Source organism: Passer montanus, unplaced genomic scaffold (genome assembly GCF_014805655.1).
Source record: "Passer montanus isolate IOZ18808 unplaced genomic scaffold, ASM1480565v1 scaffold19, whole genome shotgun sequence".
Taxonomy (NCBI): Eukaryota; Metazoa; Chordata; class Aves; order Passeriformes; family Passeridae; genus Passer; species Passer montanus.
Window position 1 is genome coordinate 7720863 of NW_024366480.1, and position 22157 is coordinate 7743019.

At 39.6% G+C, this 22157-nt stretch overlaps 1 protein-coding gene across 1 annotated transcript in view; it reads right to left on the reverse strand.

Moving 5' to 3' along the window:
- Nucleotides 1–22157, reverse strand: part of SYBU (syntabulin) — a 40387-nt gene that overhangs the window by 13554 nt on the left and 4676 nt on the right. The window contains exon 3 of the mRNA XM_039706160.1: nt 13018–13215. Within this exon, the coding sequence (XP_039562094.1) occupies nt 13018–13215 (198 nt within the window). The remainder of the gene's footprint in view (nt 1–13017; nt 13216–22157) is intronic.

Below are 22157 nucleotides of genomic sequence, written 5' to 3' on the forward strand. Positions count from 1 at the left end.
CCTGACCTAATTATTTTTTTGTGCTTCTGTATGGAGCTTGAGCCATTCTAACACCTTAAAAACTACTCCCACAGTTTCACTCTTCTGAACCTGAAGTGACCTTTGTCAGGGGGAACATATGCTCATGGAGCAGAAGGGAACAGTCGGGGGAACTTATCTTCATGTTCAAACAAAAAGGCTCTTTGTTATCAGAGACAGAAGGATGCTGCTTTCCTACACCAACCTCAATGCAAACATTGAGACTGGAGATTCAAAAACGACACTGGGAGTTTTATAAGCAATGCTAAACTTGCATTTGACAGTTTTATAAATTATTTTAAATTATAAATTGTTATTATTTATAACCTATGGACAAGTATGTTTTATAAGCAAGCATGCAGTATCACCTCAGGGGATTTTTTTATGTACCAGGCAGTACTATTTGGTCTGTTTGAAGGGAAATGGATAGGCTGGTCAGAAGTATTTTTAGGAACTGGAAAATGTCATCTTTGGCAGGGATAACCTAGCAGTACACAGAGAGGCAGCAAACTTCATCAGAGACTGGGAAAAGATCCCAGCCCTCCTGTCACATTGGTGGCAGAGGTTTAACAAAGGGCTTTCAGAGGCCCCTTCAACAACAGATTCTCCCAAATCTGGTCCCTGTGTGCAAGGAGGAGGAGGGCACAGTGTATCTGCAAGTGCGTGAAACTGCATGCAAAACCTGATTCAAGTGAAAGCTTCTGCACAGTCACCCTTAATATAAGACATATGGTTTTCATTTTAATGTGCATAAAACATTTTAAATCAGTTTGACATGTTTTCAACAGGCAAGGGAAAAACACTGGACGGAGAAACATATCTGGGGGGTAACTGATGAAACAACCCTGCAATTCCAGGATGAAAAGCAAAATTTGTTGTAAGCTAATAAAATATTTACTGTAACACACATGTTGAAATTATTACAAAAAAATAATGAAGTTCAAGTGCCATCTGTTGAAAAGAACAGCAAAACCTTACGCAATTGGTTGCATAAGCTATATTTTTTACAGTAACAAATCCAAGATGGGTCTGAGGCCAATGCATTTCAAGTTACGACTGTCATCATTTGCTCCTTTTTTTTTTCCCACTCTTACTGTTAGAAGCAAAAATGACAGACAAGAAGCCTGTGCTTTTTCAGCTTATTCATCCTTGCAGGTTTGTGGTCAAGCTGTATTCCACCAGCTCTAGCAAACAGACAGAGCCTTCAAAAGCCAACAGCTTCCTATTATTTACAGAATCTAAGAAAGGTGGAACACAGACCTGTAATGAAGTGCCTCAGCATGGAAGCAAGACATGGTAATACTAATAAAATATGAAACAAGCCTGGCAGAATTTTCATTTCTTTAAAATACATTTTATGTAATGGTGTATATAAAATACACTATTATAAAGCAGGTTTGCTTTTTTTTATGCCATATTAAAGGCAGTACATTTCAGAGTCCTTGGGAAAGCCATGTCCACTTTGCAGTAGCTGGAGGCTGAATGTACAAAACGAGGCTGGGTCTCCAGCTCCTGGGGGGAGTTATGTCTGTTTTGGAACTGGTGCTCTCCCTAACTGCCATCTCAGCTGGGAACCACCTCCCACCAGTCACACTCAACAAAACTTCTCAGCTCTGCCAAACTCATTTCTGTGCATGTCTAGAAGCAGGTCAGCTTCAAAAGTGGTGAACAGTTTGATGGCTCTTTCGAAAGACCTGGGTGGGTGTTTCACACTACACCACATAAATCAGGATCCACACAAAACAAACCCAATGACAGCTTTTATGCTGTCTGCTTTTCTTGGGAAAGAAAGGCTCCACCTGGATTCTTAGAGCCAGGCTTAGCTTTGAACTGGGAGGATGCTGCACATGATGTCCCCATTACACCCCCAGGAACACAGCATGCAGCAATAAGAACTTGATAAAGAGATGAGGCCCCATCCTTGCAGCTTGTCATGCCCTTCTCCAGCTCCTCCATAAAACCACCTAGTAGTTTGGAATGCCTGTCTTCATTAGCTCCTGCTACATGGGTGAAATCCATACAGGCCCGAATTTCCCACTGCTCCCACCTCCATCAGAAGACTCCACCCTGCACACAACACAGCCGAGAAAACTGCTCTCTGCAATCTAGACTTTTAGCAAAGTTGAGAAACTTCTATCTAGTTGTTCTGGCTGCTGGGTTTTGTTTTGTGATTATTGCAGTTTCTTTACTGAAACAGGGACTGGACATGCATTTTTCCTTTCTCCTAGGCTCTTCCCAAGCTCAGAATTTTTAACTTCAAGGGGCAACCAAAACAGAGTGAAGACATCTAAAGCACAGCGTCATTGGGATTTAGATATCTACATACATAAAAGCAAGTAAAATACCACTGCTTAAATAGGCCAGATGTTTAAAATGGCACCACTATCTGCAAAGATCTGATAAGTTGTTTATGCTTGACCTTCCCTTTCTGAGCCCAGGCACCACCCACTCACCAATGCCTTTAAACGACAGTGAAATCAAGTAAGTGAGACTGGCATGACTAAAATAATTCATTAATTTAGCTTTCCATCCCTATAAATAAATACAGATATATAAACACAAGGAATGTATTGATTTATCCACTCAATACTGCTCAAAAGTATTTGAAATAATAACTCTGACAGAAACAAATCTTTTAGGTAGTAATTTGGTCACCAGAAAAAAAAACAAGATCAGAGAAAACTGATCTTTAAGTCAAACTAATTTTTAAGTCTTGATATTTAAGTCAAACATGGCCAGAAAAATATAAAATCAGATTTTTCTACTTTCTGTTTGAAATTATGCTTTAATTATGAAAGCTAATAAATGCCTTTCTTCTTTTAAAAATGGGGTAAAACATAAAAATAAATCCCCAAAAATTCAAAAGATTTTAGACTGAATAAGGCCTTTGTTCAGTTTGAAACAAAGATTTTCTTTAATGTTTTGATTTGGCAGCAACCCCCAAATCAATTGTTTGCACAGCTCTGCTTTTAACATAGTAAGATGTCAAACAAAAAAGCAATAGGGGATGAAAAAGAAACCAGAAAAGGAAATAATCTATCAATTCCCGAGTAAACACTGCTCAGAAAACACTTTAAATCCCATGAATCTCATTAAAAATGCATTAATAACCTGGAGAAATTCCAAAAAAGGTCAACAGTAATGATAACAGCATGACAGGGTACTGTTTATGAAGGGAGATTAAGGGAAAGCAATTTGTTTATTCTAAGATAAAAATGCATACTGACAACACAGTTTATCATGGGAGGGGGAATATAGCTGGAAAAGTGTAAAGAAAACTATGTAACAGCAACACAGGGTTCTGGCTGTGATGCATGTTATTTCTTGAAAAATTACTTGAAATAAAAACTCATGGTGAGTGGGAGTTGTGCATAGGAAAATGTATCTGGAATAGGTTCAGAGTACTTTAACCGGGGAAAGTTAGGAAGCTATTTTAAACATTGGCATAAATAATACAGATTGTAATTTAAAAGCAGAGGACAAAAAAAAATTCCTAAGGGAAGATTCATAATGGACTCTTTCTCATGCACAAGTGGGCTGAAACCCACAGAAAACAAACACAAGGCACAGAAAACTCACTGCAGTAAATACACACATTTCAAGGCATGTTCTATGTTGACCTCACATAGATTTTAAAACAAGTACTTAAGAGTGTGCAGTGTGTATAACATCGGTTTCTCCTTTCTGGCTCAAATTCCGCTCTGGATTAGCAGAGGAGAAAAAAACCCAAACAAACCTGCTTGAATATACAAAAAGAATTTTATTGTTTTTACTAAAGATCACAGCTATTGCCATCTTCAATACCTACCTCTAAACCCCAGGGCCCTTCTTATGCCAGGCCCTCAGCTGCCTTTCCCTGATGCAGGAGCACATCCCTGCAAGCCCCAGGAGACCTTCATTTCTATCAAAAGGCATTTGGGTCTAAAAGATGTATTGTGTGGCAGGGATGTCATCCTGTGCAGCATCCCAGGCAGTCCCTGCAGAAGCCCCACACCCAGGTCCCCTCCTGCCTGTGACCTGCAGTCAGAGCAGTGGCTCTCTCCTGGACCAGGAGCAAGGTTAAGCTGGAGGCCGCGGGCATCCTGGGGCCACGATCCGCCTGTGACAGTGGCTGTCCCACTTTCTGTGTGTCTGGAGCAACAGCAGTGCAATTAATGGGCCAGGGAGAGAGAGACAAAGGAGTTACCGTGTGCCTGCTGGGAGTTCAGCTCTGAACGCCCAGTAAAAGAGGAACTGAACGAAAGTGGAGCAGCTTCCCTGGGAGCAGCCACCCCGCATCCCCTCAGCCCGCCCAGCGGCTCTGTATTAGGGCACTCCTCTGCTTTGTGCCATAGTGTCCATCCCCCAAAAGGCACACACAGACATCTAAATCGAAGTTCCTTTTCCATTTCCTGAACTAAGCAACAAGGACATCCTTTTATTTATTTATTTGTTCATTGTAAGGAAGGAGGTATGTAACTGCAGATTTTTGCCCAATGCCCTGAATTGCAGGCGGCCTGTGCCACCAGCGCAGAGCTGGGCAGGTCACTGTGTAGAACAGGTGGGACTCAGGCTTTCAGCTTCTACTTGCCAATTGCTCCTTTACATCTTGCTGGTTTCTTTTTTAGATCCTCCTTTTTTGCTGTGACATCTGGGCACTTGCTGCAGCCTGAGCCTTCTGAACAAAGAAATATATTTTGAGAGGCCACAGCCTACCCACTAATTGCCTATGCCTCTACTAAGCAACATCTAAAATAATGTTTTAGAAAGGGCTGTACTATAAAATTCGTGACACAGAATTAAAAGATGGTTTTTCTATGCCACTTTATCAGGAATTTGTAGACCTGTGTTAAATACTATGAAATGCTTTGAAGCTGAAGCACTACTTGTAGCTTATATTTTGCTTATTCATGTTTGTAAGAAATGTTTGGGTATTTGAACATGTTCTTCCCAGCAATTCAAACAAATTTGTTTAAATTAAAAGTTTAAATCTAAAATACCTATAAATCTAAATTAAAAACCTACTGCTATGCTAATAATTTTTACCTACCTTTCTAAGCATCTTTTGCTTAAAATATTTACATTCTGGTTATATTCCAGTATTATTTTTCAGAAGCTACAGAGCACTTATTTCACTTCAGTGTATTTAGTTAACTCTAGCACTTACTTCAGTATATTTTGTTAACTTTAGGACTTTAGTTAACTTTTAGACTTTAGTTAACTAAAAACACTTGATTTCTGTGAATCCATAGCACAAAATGGGATTCAGAATCTCCCTTTGCAATGCTAGGCAGCTTGAGCAGTAGTCCTCACCAAATGGACAAATGGAGAGTACCTGAGCTTATCAGGGATGAATGGAAGAGGAAAAAGCATCTAATTAGAGCTACTTGAAGATCCATGTGTGCTCTTCAAGCACAAACTTTCTTCCACAATTGAATGTCTAAGAAATTCCCTTTCCATTAAAAAAAGAAAGAAGCCAAAAAAGAGAAAGAAAAGTCACAGAGACTGTGGTTGACTTCAGTAAGAGCCAACAGCAGAGATGTCAGAAACCTGATGAGGACACAGGAGAGGCGGGTAGGATTCATCTGACTAAACATGGAAGTCTTCCATGTCTGAGCCAACCTCAGTCCCATTCTCAGTCAACATTAACAAGTGACTTCTCAAGTAAATGCTTTAATATTTGGTCAGAAAGGTCACACACTAGATACAATGGATTCATTCATTCTATCACCTTTAAAATAAAATAGGACCTTAGTGCACTCATGCAGGCAAAGATAATTAATCCCTACACTGCAGATTGGGAGGTCAGATAAATTGGGGCCATCTCTGCTCTATTCATCTTGGATGAAGACCATGAATTCACATGTCCCTCACCTCCAAAACAGCTCCTGTAACCCCCAGAAGGGAAATGGCAGGTTCACCTGTTAAAGCTGTTTTGTGTCCTTTAAGCAGTGGAACCAATCACAAGGACCAGAGACAGTCAGAAACCATGTGCTACTGAAGGCTGTCTAAGGAGACAATTAGAGTCCAATTTCACTTCCTCTGAATCACAAAAGGTGAGGGATTTATGCCAGACAGAGAAGGTCCAACCAACGGCATCTACTTGCTGTGCTGGGTCTAGAACTAGAAGGAAATATTTGAAGGGGCCATAAGAATCTGGATGTCCAGGTGTTTGTGGGGGAGGCTGGGCTTTGCAAATGCCAGACCCTCAGCAGTATCACCCCCACCACCATCCCCCAAACCTCGCAGGCTGGCCACCTTCCAGCCCTTACTGACTGCTACAACCACCAAACTTCTGCAGGGTGATGTCCCTCTGGGCTCAACTCCACAGCACAAGCTCTGAGGATGGCATGGGCTGGAACCCAGACAGGGTGTCCTCACTTCTGGAGGGTGAGATGTGCATGTGCATCCCCCCCAGAGCACACCCTGATCCTCTGGGACCCACAGAACTGAGGCCTTAATAACTCCCTGTGCTGGCAAGTGAGGCAAGCAAATCTGCACTGCTCCATAGCAACAGACATGAAATTAAAGCAGTAAAATATGCAGGAGGACCCAGCACATACAGAATTATTATCCAGAAACATTTTTTTATTTAGAAAATCAGCAGTAGCTATTTTGTGTGGGTGCAAAATGAAAGGTGAAGGGAAAGAAGAAAAGCAAAAGTAACTAAGGGAAAGAAGAAAAGCAAAAGTAACTGAGGAAAATGAATAGCGTCAAAAACTTCCACAACTGTATTTGCTCGATTCTGTATTAGAAAAGGTCTCAGAAACTTTAGTGTCACAAATGAAATTATGAAATACAGATAATAGAAAGGGAGAAGAGTGTGGCTGAAACTGTACAGGGAACAAATGATGCATATGGTTGGATTTGAATGTCAGGATGGTTATAATGGCTGCTATCAGGTGAGGGACAGAAGTGAAGCATTCAAAGCATGTGCTTACATCTGAGAAAGATGCTTCCTCCCTTTTTATGCCAAGGTGATGTTTTAAAAAACAGATCAAAAGCCTTCCAGAAGCACAAGTACTTGACCACTGTGTATCTGCTCTTTGCCAAATATCAAGTGGCTTAAAGATATAATGCCCAAGGTAAAGCCCTCCACATCTGGTTTAAGTTACTCAGGGAACCTGGATTTTTGCTCTTTCTCTTTTCAATTGCAACTCCTCTGTACCTGTCAGAGAATCTATGCTCTACACTTATCAATAAACATTGTCAGATCAGGAGATTTCTTGGTGTTAATTCAAGTAATTTAAGGGAAGAACTAATGGTCAGTAATAGGCAAAACGTTCCATTATTTGCTATCAACTCAATTCACTTGGTCAATCTTCAGAACCTTTTCTGTTCTATGACCAATTATTTATAGTACACTGAACCTGAAGTAGCCCATTTCCTAATTTCAGCATTCTTATGCATGTGACAGCAGCCACATATCTAAGTAATTGAATATTTCTAGGATTGGAAGCATGAATTTCCCAATTTCACCACTCAAGTATGGTTATCACTGGTTGCAGAATGGGAACATGGTGTTCACTGATTAAATACTGCATTTGTAACCAGGTTAAATGTTCTTTGCCATACCCTTGCTCTAATTATCCCTCCTGCAAGAAAAGGGGAAGTCTTGGAATGTGGGTTATGAGGTCCTGTTAAATAAATTACAGCAAAAAGACAGACACCAGTCTTCTTATTGCTCATACCTTTGTGGGATGGAATGAAGAATGCCAATTTGTTTTAACTATCAGTCAATGCACTTTGCTATCTCCAAACAGAGGTTTTCCATTGGTTTTGGGGTGGGTTTTTTTTTTCAAACAACCAAACAGTGTGATTTTGTGTTACAATACACAGTACACTAGCAGCATTTTAAGAAGGGTTTCAACATAATAGGTAGACGTCCTAGCAAGCAGTTAAAAAGATTCATTAATTTTTTCGCATGCCATAGGAATTGTACAAGTTAGCACATTCTGTAACTTGGTTTTTTGTATTCTGTTCTGCTGCTCCTGAATAACAGGGACAACAGATCTATTATTTTCCAACTGCTTGCAGATTTGGTACAGAGAATAAAGAAAAGTCATGCAAATACCAGATACAATGTTCTTGGATAAATGTGCTGGTAAAACATGTCTTTCTAATATTTTATGGAACTTTCCAAGATAAAACAAAGTCCTATCATTGCAAATGATGCACTCACAAGGAAGTTCTTGACAGTGAAATAAATTTCCATAATTACCTGTAAGACAATACTCTCACAAAACTTACACACCAACTCATGTTTTTCAAGTGAAGCACATACACACACATACATCAGAGTCAGACACTGCTATTCCCCACACTGTCAGACTGAAATGAGGGAATGAGTTGACAAAATACCTGTAAAATAATACAGCCAGATGTCAGGAATATAACCTAAATTAAAATTATATTTTGTTTTTAAAATAACCAAAGCAACTACCTTTAGAATACAGACAGATACAGAAGTAAAATAGCAATATGGATTAATTTATTTGCTAATTCTATACTAATGGATTAACTAGTCCCTACTCCTTGCTTTCACAGGGGACTCCCAGAAATAAGTTCTTGGAAATTTAGTGTCCTGGGAATCTAATCCTCACATACTAGACAATTAAAAAATAATGAAAAAACCCCAAACTTCAGGAAAAGCATTATATTTTAACAGCCAGACATTGTTAACAGATAAAACATGCTTTGCAGCTAACACTTCCATTTCTTCTCTAATCTGTTTGGCTTATTTAAATTCTAGTCTTTATATTTTCAGTTGTCTAGGGTAATTTTCCTTGCCTCCCTTTTGGTCACTATCAGCTCCAACACTGACTAAAAATGTTGGATGTACCTGCACCTACTGAATACTCACAACCAAGTAAGGGCAACACATTCTGCTCCACCTGTCTCTCCTGAAACTCCTAATTGTCCCAAAGCCTTCAAAGATTAATCTGTTCAGACTGGGACACCCTATCCCAAGGCTCATTTGCGGTGGCTTAATAAATTCACCAGGAAGAAGAAGGAAACACATGTTGAGTACAAGATTACTTTGTCTTGCACTTACTCTTTGCTAAATAACATTTTTAGTTGAATAGTGATTGTTAAAAGATCATTTTTTTCCCAATATACCTTCATTTTTATGAACTTAAGTGGCAAGCAAGGGCAGGAAAAACATGAATTGTGCCTTGCAACTACTTAACTATAAATCTGGCTGACGCATATTTAAAGGACAAAACAAAGTCCAGCAACACAGCATTAGAGAATCGCTGGGAAGTAAAAGGGACCTTTTGAAGCCACCCAGCCTAATTCTCCACTCAAGCAAGTCTAGCTGGAACAGGCTGTCCAGGACCATATCCAGTTGAGTTTTGACTACATCCATGGATGGAACTCCACAGCTTCTCCAGGCAATACGTGCCAGTGTCTGACCACAAACAAAAAAGTGTTTTCTGGTGTCCAGATAGAATTTCTTGTTTTTCAGTTTGTGCTTATTGCCTATTGTCCAGCAAATGTAGGTGTTCTGTGTGGTGGAAGCCTCTGACATTTTCCCATTAATTTACACAGAAAAAAGTTTTAATGTCCAAACTCCCACCCTTCTTGAAATATAATCCATAGCAGTTCAATGACACTGCAATCCAAAATATTGCTATTTTAGCCAGATTCAGTAATTAATGGCTAGATGTTTTATCAGCAGTGAAAAAAACCAAACCCTTCTTGCATAGCCCTCTGCTACCTGGAATGTTTATTATTGTACCAAGATGTGAATGACAGTCCTTACAAGGTTTGGGAGCTGGCCCTAATTTGGTCTCACCTAGGGCTCCTTTTGTGCCATGGCATTTACACATCTATTCTGCAGGGTTCTGATGGTGCCAAAAGGTCTGGGACAGCCTTAATGTTTTTTTTTCTTAGATCTTAATAATTTCATGTGAAACTTCAGCAATTCCATGGGATTTAAGAAACAGCTCCAACAGCAAACATTCAGTAAACTGTCCCAAGTGTGCCTGTAATACCAAAAGCAAGAAGACTCAAACTTTACAGAAATGCTGAAAACAGCTGATCAGATGTCCTTCTCAAATTCTGATGCTCACAGAGATTTAAATATGTCTGTGTTAGTTAAAACATGCAAGACTTTTACAAGTTATTGACCCAATTTCTGCTAAAGATTCTTTTCTTTATCCATGTCTTTGAAAGAGGCAGATTATGAATCCTTTAACTAAGCGTTCTAATGAAAGTTGAAAAACCAGATGAGAAAGACTGTGAAAAGAAGCAAAGCAATTCCCACAGCTCTCAACAGGATGTGGACATAGACTAAAGGAATTCAGGAGGGATCTTTCTGGGAGGACTACACAAGAATGTGAGCATGTAGAAGTGCTTATGGTTCTGTTTATACAATTACAAGAAGTGTAGGATTCAATACAGCATCTTGATACAAAACTAAGACCAATGTTAAGACTTTTTGTGCCTTTTTGTGAGGACATGTTCTGCAACACATTTTGTATTGTTTTTAATATTATGTAAATGAATCACATCTAAAAGAAGAACCAACTTCTAAAATCCAGAAATTAAAAGGCTTGTAGCTATATCTGAGAGTGGATGTTCTATTATTTTCCTTAATGTTCCTGTTCTCTCCATCCCTCCCTGGGAAAGGAGGCACAGGTTTTAAGCCAAATTCACTTCTACACTGCTGTGATTCAGATTTAATGCACAATATAAACCACTTCCATCTCTCTTGAATGAATAATTTCTTCATTATTATAAATACTTTATAGGTTTAGCAAGAGCACTTCAGGATTATGTATGGTTCTCTATGCAAACTACATAAAATATGAATGATAGCCTAATCTATTTTGTTAATACTTCAAGAGGTGAAGATGGCTTAGACTCATATAACAAGGCCTTAGGCTGTCTGAGAGGAAAAAAAGGCTATGTGTATTTTGCATTTTGAAGTACAGAAAAGAAAGATGAAGTGATGTTACTAGAGAAGCAGAAAAGTATAAGAGCTTGGGAACAGCCCAAAAACATCCCAGAGTTCATTCTCAGTGCTATCCCTTTCTGACATTTCCTGAATTATCTAAATATTTGTGTAAGTGTTTCTTCTGAGATTCAGCATGTTCCAAGAAAACAATACTGGAAACAGACAGATTTCAGCAAAATGACAGGAATTTTGAAGGTCCATAGTGATGGATGTAGCTGTGTAAAACTGTAGTGCAGGACATGACTCCTGCTATGTAGTTACTGTCACAAGCCATTTTAGATTAATATGAAGTAGATATGATCTCTATAAATCAAGAAGGGCTTTTGGTAAAGAGAAAATTACACACAATTTCTTTTATATATGACAAGGACATGTTGCTGTTATTCTCCTCCATATCCCACTTCCCTTCTATTGATCTTGGTTACTCTCTGAGTGTTTTGCTACATGGTGATGCCTCCTCTTTGCACAATGGCTACATCTTCTTAACTGAGTAATGAGAAATTCATGTGCAAGTAGGTAATGAGGAAGAGACTGGGTCCATCTGAAGCTATGGAATGAGATAGCAGTGGAAGAAAATCACTTTAACCCCTGTGGCCAACACTGAGGAAAATGAACCATAGCTGTCCCCTGTCATCCATGTCTGACATGTCACACTTATGTCAGCTCTCACACTGTGACATGATTTTGAACAGTTTTTCACTAAAAAATTGTGAGATATTTGGCAGGAGGAACTTAGAAGTATTCTGTAAAACAGATCCGGTTGCTGAATATTGCAAAAGGCTAATAACTTCATCCTATAAGGCAATTAAAGTGTAAAACTGAAAACAGTGAATTAATTTATTGAAAAAGGTGCATAACTCTTCTCCATGAGTATAGGACTCTTCATTAGAAAAAAACTTTTGCATTCATTCTTCACATTTTGCTAAGCAACATTCATATTCACAAACAAAATCATTGTGGTAGCCACAGCTGCAGATTTGACTGTCATATTACATATTCACTGCAAACCTTGTAAAAAATATTACCTATCAGCCATTATGCACAGCAGTGGGAGACTGGGAACACTCAAGTAACATGGTGCTATGAAATGAGCCAAAGAACTTGCAGGGATAGTGGTAAAACAGGTTTAATCAACCCTTCCAATGACCAAGCCAGTGAAGAGGTTTTGCAACAGATTTTCTACTGTTTCTGGATTAAACATGATGCTGGCAAATCTGAGCTGTTTTTTCATGGAAGTATCTAAATTGCTTCCAGCGGTAAAATGACTCTGGAAACAATATAGTCAGGAGGTACCTGAGCTCATAAACCATGTCAGTTCTGCAGCTGGCTATGTACAAGGCCAACTCTGTCTCCATGATTAATTAAATAGCAGCAGAAATATCCTGACCATTTGTAATCAATAGCTGCCTGTACATGAATCAAATTATATAAAGTATTTTATATCAACTGACTAAAATTACAGGAACCAATGGCACATCTGGGTATTTAGTCTTGGATGTGCAACAAGCAGCTGCTGATTTAGCTGGTGGTCTGAGGTGGCCCATTAGCCCAAGGCTCTGGGAGATACACTCTTGATTCAGCCATTGCACTACAGGTCCAAATCTGGCCAACTCCCACACACAGGCTGCCTGTCAGACATCTCATATCCCCAGAGCTGTCAGAGCCTGGCAGCACAAAGTTTAGGCAGGATCCAACAATAAATTTAAGGACATTACAAGACTTTTTTATTTTAAGAGTAATTTATCTTTGGGCACTGAAATATGAGTGCAATTACTGTGAAACAGAATGAAATCCATTTCAGCTATTTGATATCACCATCGAGCCTCACCATAAAAAAGTGAAGATGTCAGTTGGTTATATTTCCATGAAAAGGACAATAACAATAGTGTTTTCATATCTTTCAGGTGGCTCCACAGAAAGAAGCCACCTATTTTATTTACTATCAGCATTAGTGATATGACAGGTGGCACAACACAGGTGTCTATGTATGTAGACACCTGTAAATATACCAGTCAATTAGAAAGTGTAATTAAGGAAATGAAAGGAATTATACTCACCGGGCTTTACAAGGCTTGTCTTTGTCTCCTTCTTGTATCGAGCCAGCTGCGTGTTCCCTTCACTCATTGACCCTGGACTGAATTTCTTCCTGGAAAAATCTCCATCACTACCAGTGCAAAAACTGATTGGACTGTTTCCAGCATCAGAAGGAGTCTTAACTGGAGATACTGACTGGCTACTAGGACAGCCAGTGTCATCTGAAGAGAAAAGGGAAAACATCAACATTTCTAACTAATAAGTACATGAAATTTAGCAGAATAAAAGAAAGAGTGTTAGCAGAATAAACGAAGGAGTGTTTGAACTACAACTCTTTACAGTAAGTGATATGTACAACCTTGGCTCTGAAACCTGGTGAGAAGCTATTTGTTTCATGCATTTTGTGAAGAATCTTGAATACCTTATGGCAAGCTACAAGGGCAAGTACTTTCTTTACTCGGTCTGACAAAATACAAAATCACAGGCTACATAATGGAAATTCCTATCTAAGACGAATTCCTTTAGCAAGGTTAGGGAATATTGCAGCATGAAGATATCTTCATGTTTCTTACATAGGATATTTATTATAGGGATTTTCATTATGTAGTTGTGCACACTGGCTGCAGAGCAAGCATGGGCCATACGCTCTCCTTCAAGAAATGTTCCTGTATCTGAACAACAAGACAACAACCTACAGCCCACATGCACAAAGTCAGGAATTTCATGTAACTGGTATTAATTTTGAGATTCCTCAAAATTGTCTTTCCTTTAAAAGAAACCATGATCATAGAACTCTTCCATTCTTGACAAGTGGCTGTGAGGTAGCTGGTTTAGAAGGGAGTGGGTTACACACAGATTGCTTTTGTTTAAAGCTGAATTCCTCTGAGGGCACACCAGCACTCCAGGGCATCAACAGCCACCCTGGGAACAGACCCAGGTTCCTGACCTCCAGGGATACAAACACTCCAGCTCTTAACAACTGACTGCAAAGTAAGCAGTCCGATTTTGAAAGAAATCCACATATCAAGCCCCAACTTAATCTAATCATGTTCCATGTAATCTGGAGTAATTGTAGTTCCCCTAGAAGTCACGGTGGTTTAATTGATGCACAACAAAACCAAACACGCTATGTTGACTCTCCTGGAGAAATCTGTTTTTTCCCAGGACAGAACAAAAGCTGCCATTTGGATTATGCAATTGCAATCTTCTCCTGATGCATTATCTTTAGCCAACATGAAACCCGAAGAAGTACCTGCAACTGAGCCAAACAATTTGCATGACTGTTTTGCACTTACCGCTTCCACCCTGTTCATAATGTAGGTTAAGGGTCATTTTGTACTGAGCTTTGCATGGGCATATTGATTTTAAAGTCAGTGCATAACTGCATGTTTATGAGTCAGAAGGGACACCCCACATCTATCTAACATCTTTCTGCCTACCTCCCCTCAGCAGGAAAAACAGCTTTTGCCTTTTTTTAGCTATTTCTCCTTCAATACAGTAGAAAAACTTCATTCTTCCATGTGATCCAGTTTCCCTTCATGCCGGGGCACTTGTTCTACCCTCACTCATCTGTTCCAAGGTTCTGCTTCTCATTTCTCCACGTCCTGCCTTCAGTCTGAGCAAGGTACCCACAGCTGTGACTGTCCAGAGCAAGCTGCATGCATTAGGCTGCAGGAGCATCCAGCAGCCTGAGGTGTTGCATCCCAGACCTCTGCCAAGTGCCAGGCATGATGCCAAGCCAAGGGACAATCCAGCCTACTGCCAGAAACACTTCCCAGGGCACAAAGGGCAGTAACAGTGCAAAGCACCCACTCCAGCTTAATCAAATTTAATTCTCTCACATAATCCCAATTAAGCCAAAAAGCATCTCTTTTTGCCATCTTGCTGCTGCCTTCTGTAACTCAGAATTCGTTCCTAGCAAAATAATGGAAAAGAGAAAACTGCTAATAAGTTTTTCGGCCTGTCCCTGTATTCATCCTGACTAACACAAGATTGCAGCCCACATGACTTTAGTTTACTTTTTTATCCTTTCCATTCCTATCAACATCAGAATATAATTCAACACAAAGAAGAGAGAAGGTGGCAATTTCCTCCCAGATCAGCCTCTGTTTCCCTTTCTCCACCATTTGGAGTCTCTTCTGCAGGATGAGTGAATATTACCTGCAGGATGGTGGATCAGCACCACTGAGTGAGCTCCTGAATTGCATTTAAGCAGCTGCTTCAGCTGTGTCCAAAGCAGCCTCTCTTTAGAAGCACACAAACATTTATAATCAAATATATTCAGAAATAAATGACAGCTTGCACAGTTTGTTTTAATTATGACTCTTCTACTCAGATGTTTCTGTATGTGGCATTAGTTTCCAAACTTTCTGTTACAACAAAAACAACAAAAAATCCCCACACAAACAAAAACCCCCTCAAAACAAAAAACCAAAACCCAAGCAAAGTCCCCTCCCAAAACCTTCCACCCAAACCCACAAGAAACCATCTACCTCATCTCTCCACCAATACAGCTACTGCAATACCCACACAGGTTCTGCAAACCTCACAGATCTGTTTTATATGGGAGAATTTATGTACAAGTAACTCCAAAAGCTATAGAGATGCAGCCTGGAAGACCAACAGGAGCTGATAAAACTTCACCCAATGAAAGAACTAAACTACAGTGTTAAAAATTGGGGCACTAAAACCCTCAAATGTGCAAAACTAACTACAATTAGGAAAAAGGTAGCTAAAGAATACATACTAAAATAGCACAAAAATGTTTTATTTACCACCCCCCAACATTGCCTGTGATATCACACTGGTGACACTGCACCATTAGATTATGTCATATCTACATATCCTTGTTTTACTGTTAAGAACTAGAGCTTTCAGTGCAACAGAGCATTTTAAAAAACAACAAATGAGCCTGGCCACCTGACCCACAGCTCACCCTCCTGGCACAAGGAAAAGTCCTGGTGAAGAGTGAGATGCTCTCCAGCTGTTTATTGCTAGCCAGTTGCTTGCTTACCTTCATCTTTCCTGCTATTGAAACCTTAACAGGCTATTGATTTGTATTTAATAGTGTAGGTGAACTCTCCACAGGAGCAGCAGACCTCCCTGTGGACCCTGATGTGGAGCTGATTCCCCCTCCATCTCCAGACAGCCTGACCACCCTCTCTGCTCACTGCTCCTCACCTGCAAGCAGAATGTGATTGCAGCATGGTGCGTTCAGTGTTTCCCCCAGACCTGCAGGCTCCTCCTAAATCCTACTGGAAACTCTGATGGAAGGAAGTGAAGACCTCCACCTGCCCAGAAATGGGCCAAGATAAGGAATCTCTCTCAAAAAAGTGGGTAAGGAGCACATGAGTCCACAATGGGATTGACTGACATGATGTGCATATAGTTTCCAGCAAGGTCAGTTAAGGATTCAACCCTGTAACTCAACAGGAGTTTTGCCCCAGTAAGGATATCACACCTTAGACTCCTCAGGATCAGAGGCAGACCTGATTTACCTTCTCAGGTACATCAGCATCAGGAAGACAAAACAGAGAAAGCTGGTAAATAGTGCTGTGAAAGCCTGTACTTCTTATCTTGCCCGAATTTACTTGCACAAGAGGTGAAATCACATGAATTTGTAACACATGATTTCCATTGCTTTCTTTCACAGTGTCTTTTTTTCCCACAGGGGCCTCCTAGGAGCATTCTGGGAGTAGACTTTTCCTTTGAACATCAGCTGGATTTCATCACTTGAAATTCTATGTCCAAGCCCTCTCCCAGATCAGACATGACTGCCAAATTTCAAAGCCAAGCACGGGATAGTGTCTCCTCAAACAAACCATCAGGAAAGTTGCTCAGAGCACTCTGACATTTGCATGCCCTGACTAACCTTTAAACAGTAAAGTCAAAATATAAACAACAGAATTAAAGATAACAATACTCTGAACAATTGACAAAAATACTGTTCTTGTAGACTTTTAGGCTATATGTTAAGATGTGATGATTTTTTTCAGCACAGATATCCTAGAAGGTTCACTAGAATATGCCTTAGAACCTTCTTAAAAAAAAATACTGCCTTTCCCAAAAGGCTTCAAGAAGCTTTGAATATACAGCCTCCTTATACAACACATGTAAATAATTAATGATGTTCTTGCTGAGGAAGCACTGACTTTTTACTTTCACTCCTAGCTGCCAGCTTGAGTTAGGCACTCCTGTGATACTGAATCATCCAGTTCCTGCCTGATACCTATTTCACTGTCCAACACTGGTCTCCTCCTAAGGGTCCCCTGGCCAGTGTTCAGGCTGTACATAGTCTGAATTTCCACCAAGTAATGTGGGTTCTGGAATTAAACATATGCTCTAACAAAATTCTGAATATTCAGTGTACCAAGACAAAAACCATTTCCTGGCTTTTACCTGATGGTTATGTTTGCATTCAGGATCTGTTCGTCTGGGTAGCCACAGTTCTGCCAGGCAGGTACACTGCAAACTGGCTATTGGCAGTGAGGGTACCACAAAGGGTAATTTTTCAGGATAATCTCCCAGTCTGCTTGTCTGCCTCACCTTTTTTGACCCTAATTTTTTGAACTATTTTGGTCTTCTCTTCATGGCTGTAGCACGTGTTTATGAAGCACAGGGGTAGCTACAGGGGGTAGCACAGAGGTGTTTATGCAATTACGAAAGTTGCTAGCAGATACCAAAGGGAATACATCACCTACCTTCCACTTGTGAGTCTCTTTCTGTATTAAACACAGAGAAAGAGGCTCCTCTGCAGGGTGAGTCAGGACAGCCCCATTCAGGCTAAATCATCCCAGTATCTGAGTCACTGCCTGCAGGGTCACAGCTCTCTCCAAGGACCAACACAACCACTGCTCTGACCTGGGCAGCTAACCCAGGAATGTAAGGGCTCAGTGCCCAGGCAGAGAAAACTGCAAATGGGAGAGGCACAGCGTCATTCTGCAACAACTGGGAAGCACAGTAAAAGCAGCAGACGAAATATCAGAGTACAAATTAGTAGTACACATAGAAAGGCAGAGGTAGGAGCACACTCACATTCACACCAGGAGGGTCTCAACAGGAAAAATCCTACCTCATACCTCTGGAGGCACCCTCACCTTCCAGCAAGCACTGAGGGAGCACAGCCTAAGGTAAAAAGTGGGAATATTCTCCTCAGCTCCTGATTGTACTAAAACCTTTCTTTTTTACTGAGGTGTAGTGGCCATTCCAGTATGTGATTGTATGTACACTGTAAGTTTAGTAATTTGCTAATAACAATTTGTCACTTACAAAATCACACAGACTTTAGAAAAAAAAGTTATTTATTAACTTCACTAAAGGTAGAGTCTTAAAAATGCTACTAGTTTTGGTCCTTCTGATCAATTTAGAAGTAATTTCTTAGCTATTTTGAAGACCTGTTTGGTTTGGTATTTAAGAAGATTTCTCAGAATGTGACATACTTGTGAGGCAAGTCTCTTACCAAAAGTCAAATACCAAAGTAAAGTAGAGCTGAAGCACAAGGACAACTACAGTAGTGTCAGGAAAAGAGAGGAGGCCTACTTATGCAAAATCCTGCCATGCAAATAATTTCCACATTTAATCTCAGTGTCTCTGCAGGCAAAACTTGAATTAACTATGCTCCATTTTGCTTGTGAACAAAGGCTGGCTAGAAGCTGCACCACTCCCTGAGGTCACCTACAGAGGCTGTGCAAATTCCTGTCCTTGAAGGGTTTCTAGACTCCAACAGACAAAATACATGGCTGCTGGGATGTGCTGGGAACAGTCCAGCTTCAAAAAAAAGGCTGGATGAAATGCTGTCCACAGGTCCCTACAACCTACATGTTTTTCTTTTTGTCAGATATTGCACATCTGGAAAACAACCTGCTATTCACAGTCCATCTTTCAAGCTAGATCTTTTGACTGTAATGTTCTAGTCATAAAATCTAACCCAGCAACATCACAACTGAACATCTTCAAGTGGTTGCTGAGGATCATCAATGTACAGACAGCTTTTATACTTGTTGCTCACCAGCCCCTTTGAGCTGGCTTCTGTCACACCCACAGACTGACCACCAACTGCTGAAAATTTAGTATGAGAGCTGCTCACTGACTTTAGTAAGAGGCCCTCTCTGTTCAGTCACAGCATGGCAGGAATGCTGACAGGCTGACATTATATAGAAGAGGAGAGAGGAAAGTGAAAAACGATGGGCTGACCTGCTCCTAAGCTTGGGCATCTTTTGCAACGCAGGATTTCACATAAACATATCTTTAAAGCAATCTGCTCTTGATGTCTGACTGTGCAATTTCTAAGTCATACTGAAGTAGCTAATTTTAATTTTAACTGATTTTGGCAGCAAATCTACTAATGTTCCTTCTACTTGAACATTTCACTAACAAACAGGACTGACATGAGCTCTGTCAAAACATATGAAAAGAAAGAGGACTATATAATTGTGGTTTACTGGCTTTGTCATTACATTTATAGCCCTACTAATGGTGTATTACAGAAGAGAAGCATGAGGGCTTACTAGTAAAAATATCAATAAAAATAGTACTGTTACTAGGAGAGCTGTGGTCAGGAATAGCACAGCTTCCTGAATTTCATTATCACATCACAGAAAACATCTGGATAAAGGGTTTAAGATTATAAAGGACTGAAAAATCTATTTGAAAATTTTATAGAAATTTTAAAACTAAATGTAAGGACAGGAAAGAATCTAAAAAAAAAAAAAAAGACGAAGAAGAGTATTTTCTGTTTGGTATGGGTTTAAGCAATTTTGTAGACCTCATTAATCTTTTCTGAGGACAACAGCTGGAAGTGGAACCACTGTAGTAGTGCTGCTACTTCTGGTGGGAAAGCATTGACTATATCCAGTGTAAAAAATACTATGCATTTAATATTAACATTAAGTAAAATATATGTGCATATATAGCTTTGTTTCTGTGGGGTTTTGTGTAGTTAATTTCATTTTTCAGCACAGAAAGAAATGAGAAATATTATTTCCAGTTTTGAAGGCACCATTTTGGGAAATAAAAATCTTCAACAGACCACAAAGAATTTAAGAATTTTGTACCTATTCCTCAAATAGTGCAATATGTTATACTCATTTGGTCTCATATAGCTCTGCCTCCATGGCTAACAGCATATAACTGTGATCCTCACAGATTCAACATCACTTCATAAGGTTGCTTTGCTTACCTTCTCATGGAAGGATATAATATATATTGTATCCATTGTTATTTTATGCATATTTTTCTTTTCTCTTTTAACTATCCTCAAGCCCAGAGTGGCACTCAGCAGCACCAAAGAATCTAGTCACATACACTTCAAAATACAGTTTGAAAATGTAATGGATATATACTAATCCTGTAAATGTAGGGCTAAAATATGTAATGTTGAATTTCTCTTAAAACATCAAGATTCTCTTTTAACACAAAGTAAATACAAGACTTCTGATTCAAGTTTCATTCCTGCTACAAGTTGTGATTTTCTTCAGAGTGTATGACAATATTCAACTCAAGAGAAAGTTGCATGAAAAGCACTGCAAAAAAAAGTATTGGATTATATATTTTTGGTGAAGAAAATAGCAGATAGAGTCTAGAATTCAGCCCATAGTACACAACGAGCTACAACTAAAAGGCCAGTAGAAAGGCTGAGGTGTAGTAGAAAGGGTGACTGTTCTCAGGGCACCATGCAAAATGTTCCAGGGAGAACAGGAACTGTCCTACTGACCCCAGGAGCTCTGGGTTGGGTTTTAAAGGTTCACAGTACTGACAGACACATAAAAAGGTGACAAAAAACATCCAAAAGGTCAAATATTTTGGCTTCCAGATGTTGTTGTGTGGCAAAAAGAACAAAAGGATTGTTACTTAGTCAGGGGGGATAAATACTGAAGTTAAAAGGAAAGCAGGGAAAGGCCAGAAACTGGGGAACAAGCAGACTTTGCTCTTTAGTACCTAGACACTGTTCTTGTTTCCAGGTTTGGAACAGATCTCTGTGCCACAGAGACAGAACTGGTGGCTCATAATATGAACCAGTAATAAATTATTGCATGTAAGCTGGTCCAGCAGGAAATTCTCTAGGGAAGCAGTAGTGAGAAAAGGAAGCATGTCACCACTGGCATTCTCATGAAAAAAGGCCATATGTGTATTTTTGAAAACAGATTTTGTTTCAATGTTTTTGTAAATTAATATCACAGTCATCACTGAACTGCCTTACAAAGTGCTGCAAACGAAAGTGCTAGAAAAGAGCTCCAGGTCTGAAAAAAAAGCAAAATGACTGTGGGAAAGCATAGCATAAAGGATTGCAGGAAAGAGAATCTAACTTTCAGTATCACATACTTGAGAACTTTTAAGCATGTTTCTTTGAATCAGTAACTCAGAGAAAAAAATGAAACACATAAACCAGTAAGAAACTATTTAGACAAAATATTTTTTCTTATAACAATAAACAAGAAGAATGAGAGAGCTCACTGTTTCCATAGGATTATATACATATATACAAACAAATAATAGGGGCGATTACTTTTAGTAATTTAAACTAACTGTCTGGCCTCAATCTATTGACTTTTTAAAATACTAAAAAAATTAGTTTTCTGTATCTATTTCTATTCAGGAATATATATTTCAGTACACATACTTATTTTGTATAGTCTCCAAGGCTAGCTGCTTTATAATGCAATCTGCTTCAATGCTCTAACAGAGAAATTATTTACTGGAGTGCAAGAAGGTACAGCTTTTTTCTTCAGTAACAGTTGTACAACCTCTTCTTCTTGTCTACGGCAAGCAAAATGGGTTGTGCATTCACATGGACTTAATAAGCCTGCCTAAAGCCTACATGCTTTTTTGGGCACACACTGTGAATTCAGCCGCAGCATCCACCAATACCTGGGCCAACTGGCAAATAATCTCTGAGATCAAGGGCACAGGAGCAAGTGAGCAAGGAATGGCAACACTGAGATTCCTACTGCAGCACCCACATACACGTGCACATTTATTGTGCCACACAAGCAAAGGACAAGATTTACATAAAATCTCCACCCCAGAAAAGAACAAGTTATGAAACAAGGATTGAATTTGAGTAAGTGTTGAACCAGATCTTGAAATTTTAAAGAAAAAGCAAGAACGAAGCTTCACCTCCTATTTTTGAAGACTGCGTTGGAGTGAGTCACAGTCACTGATGTAC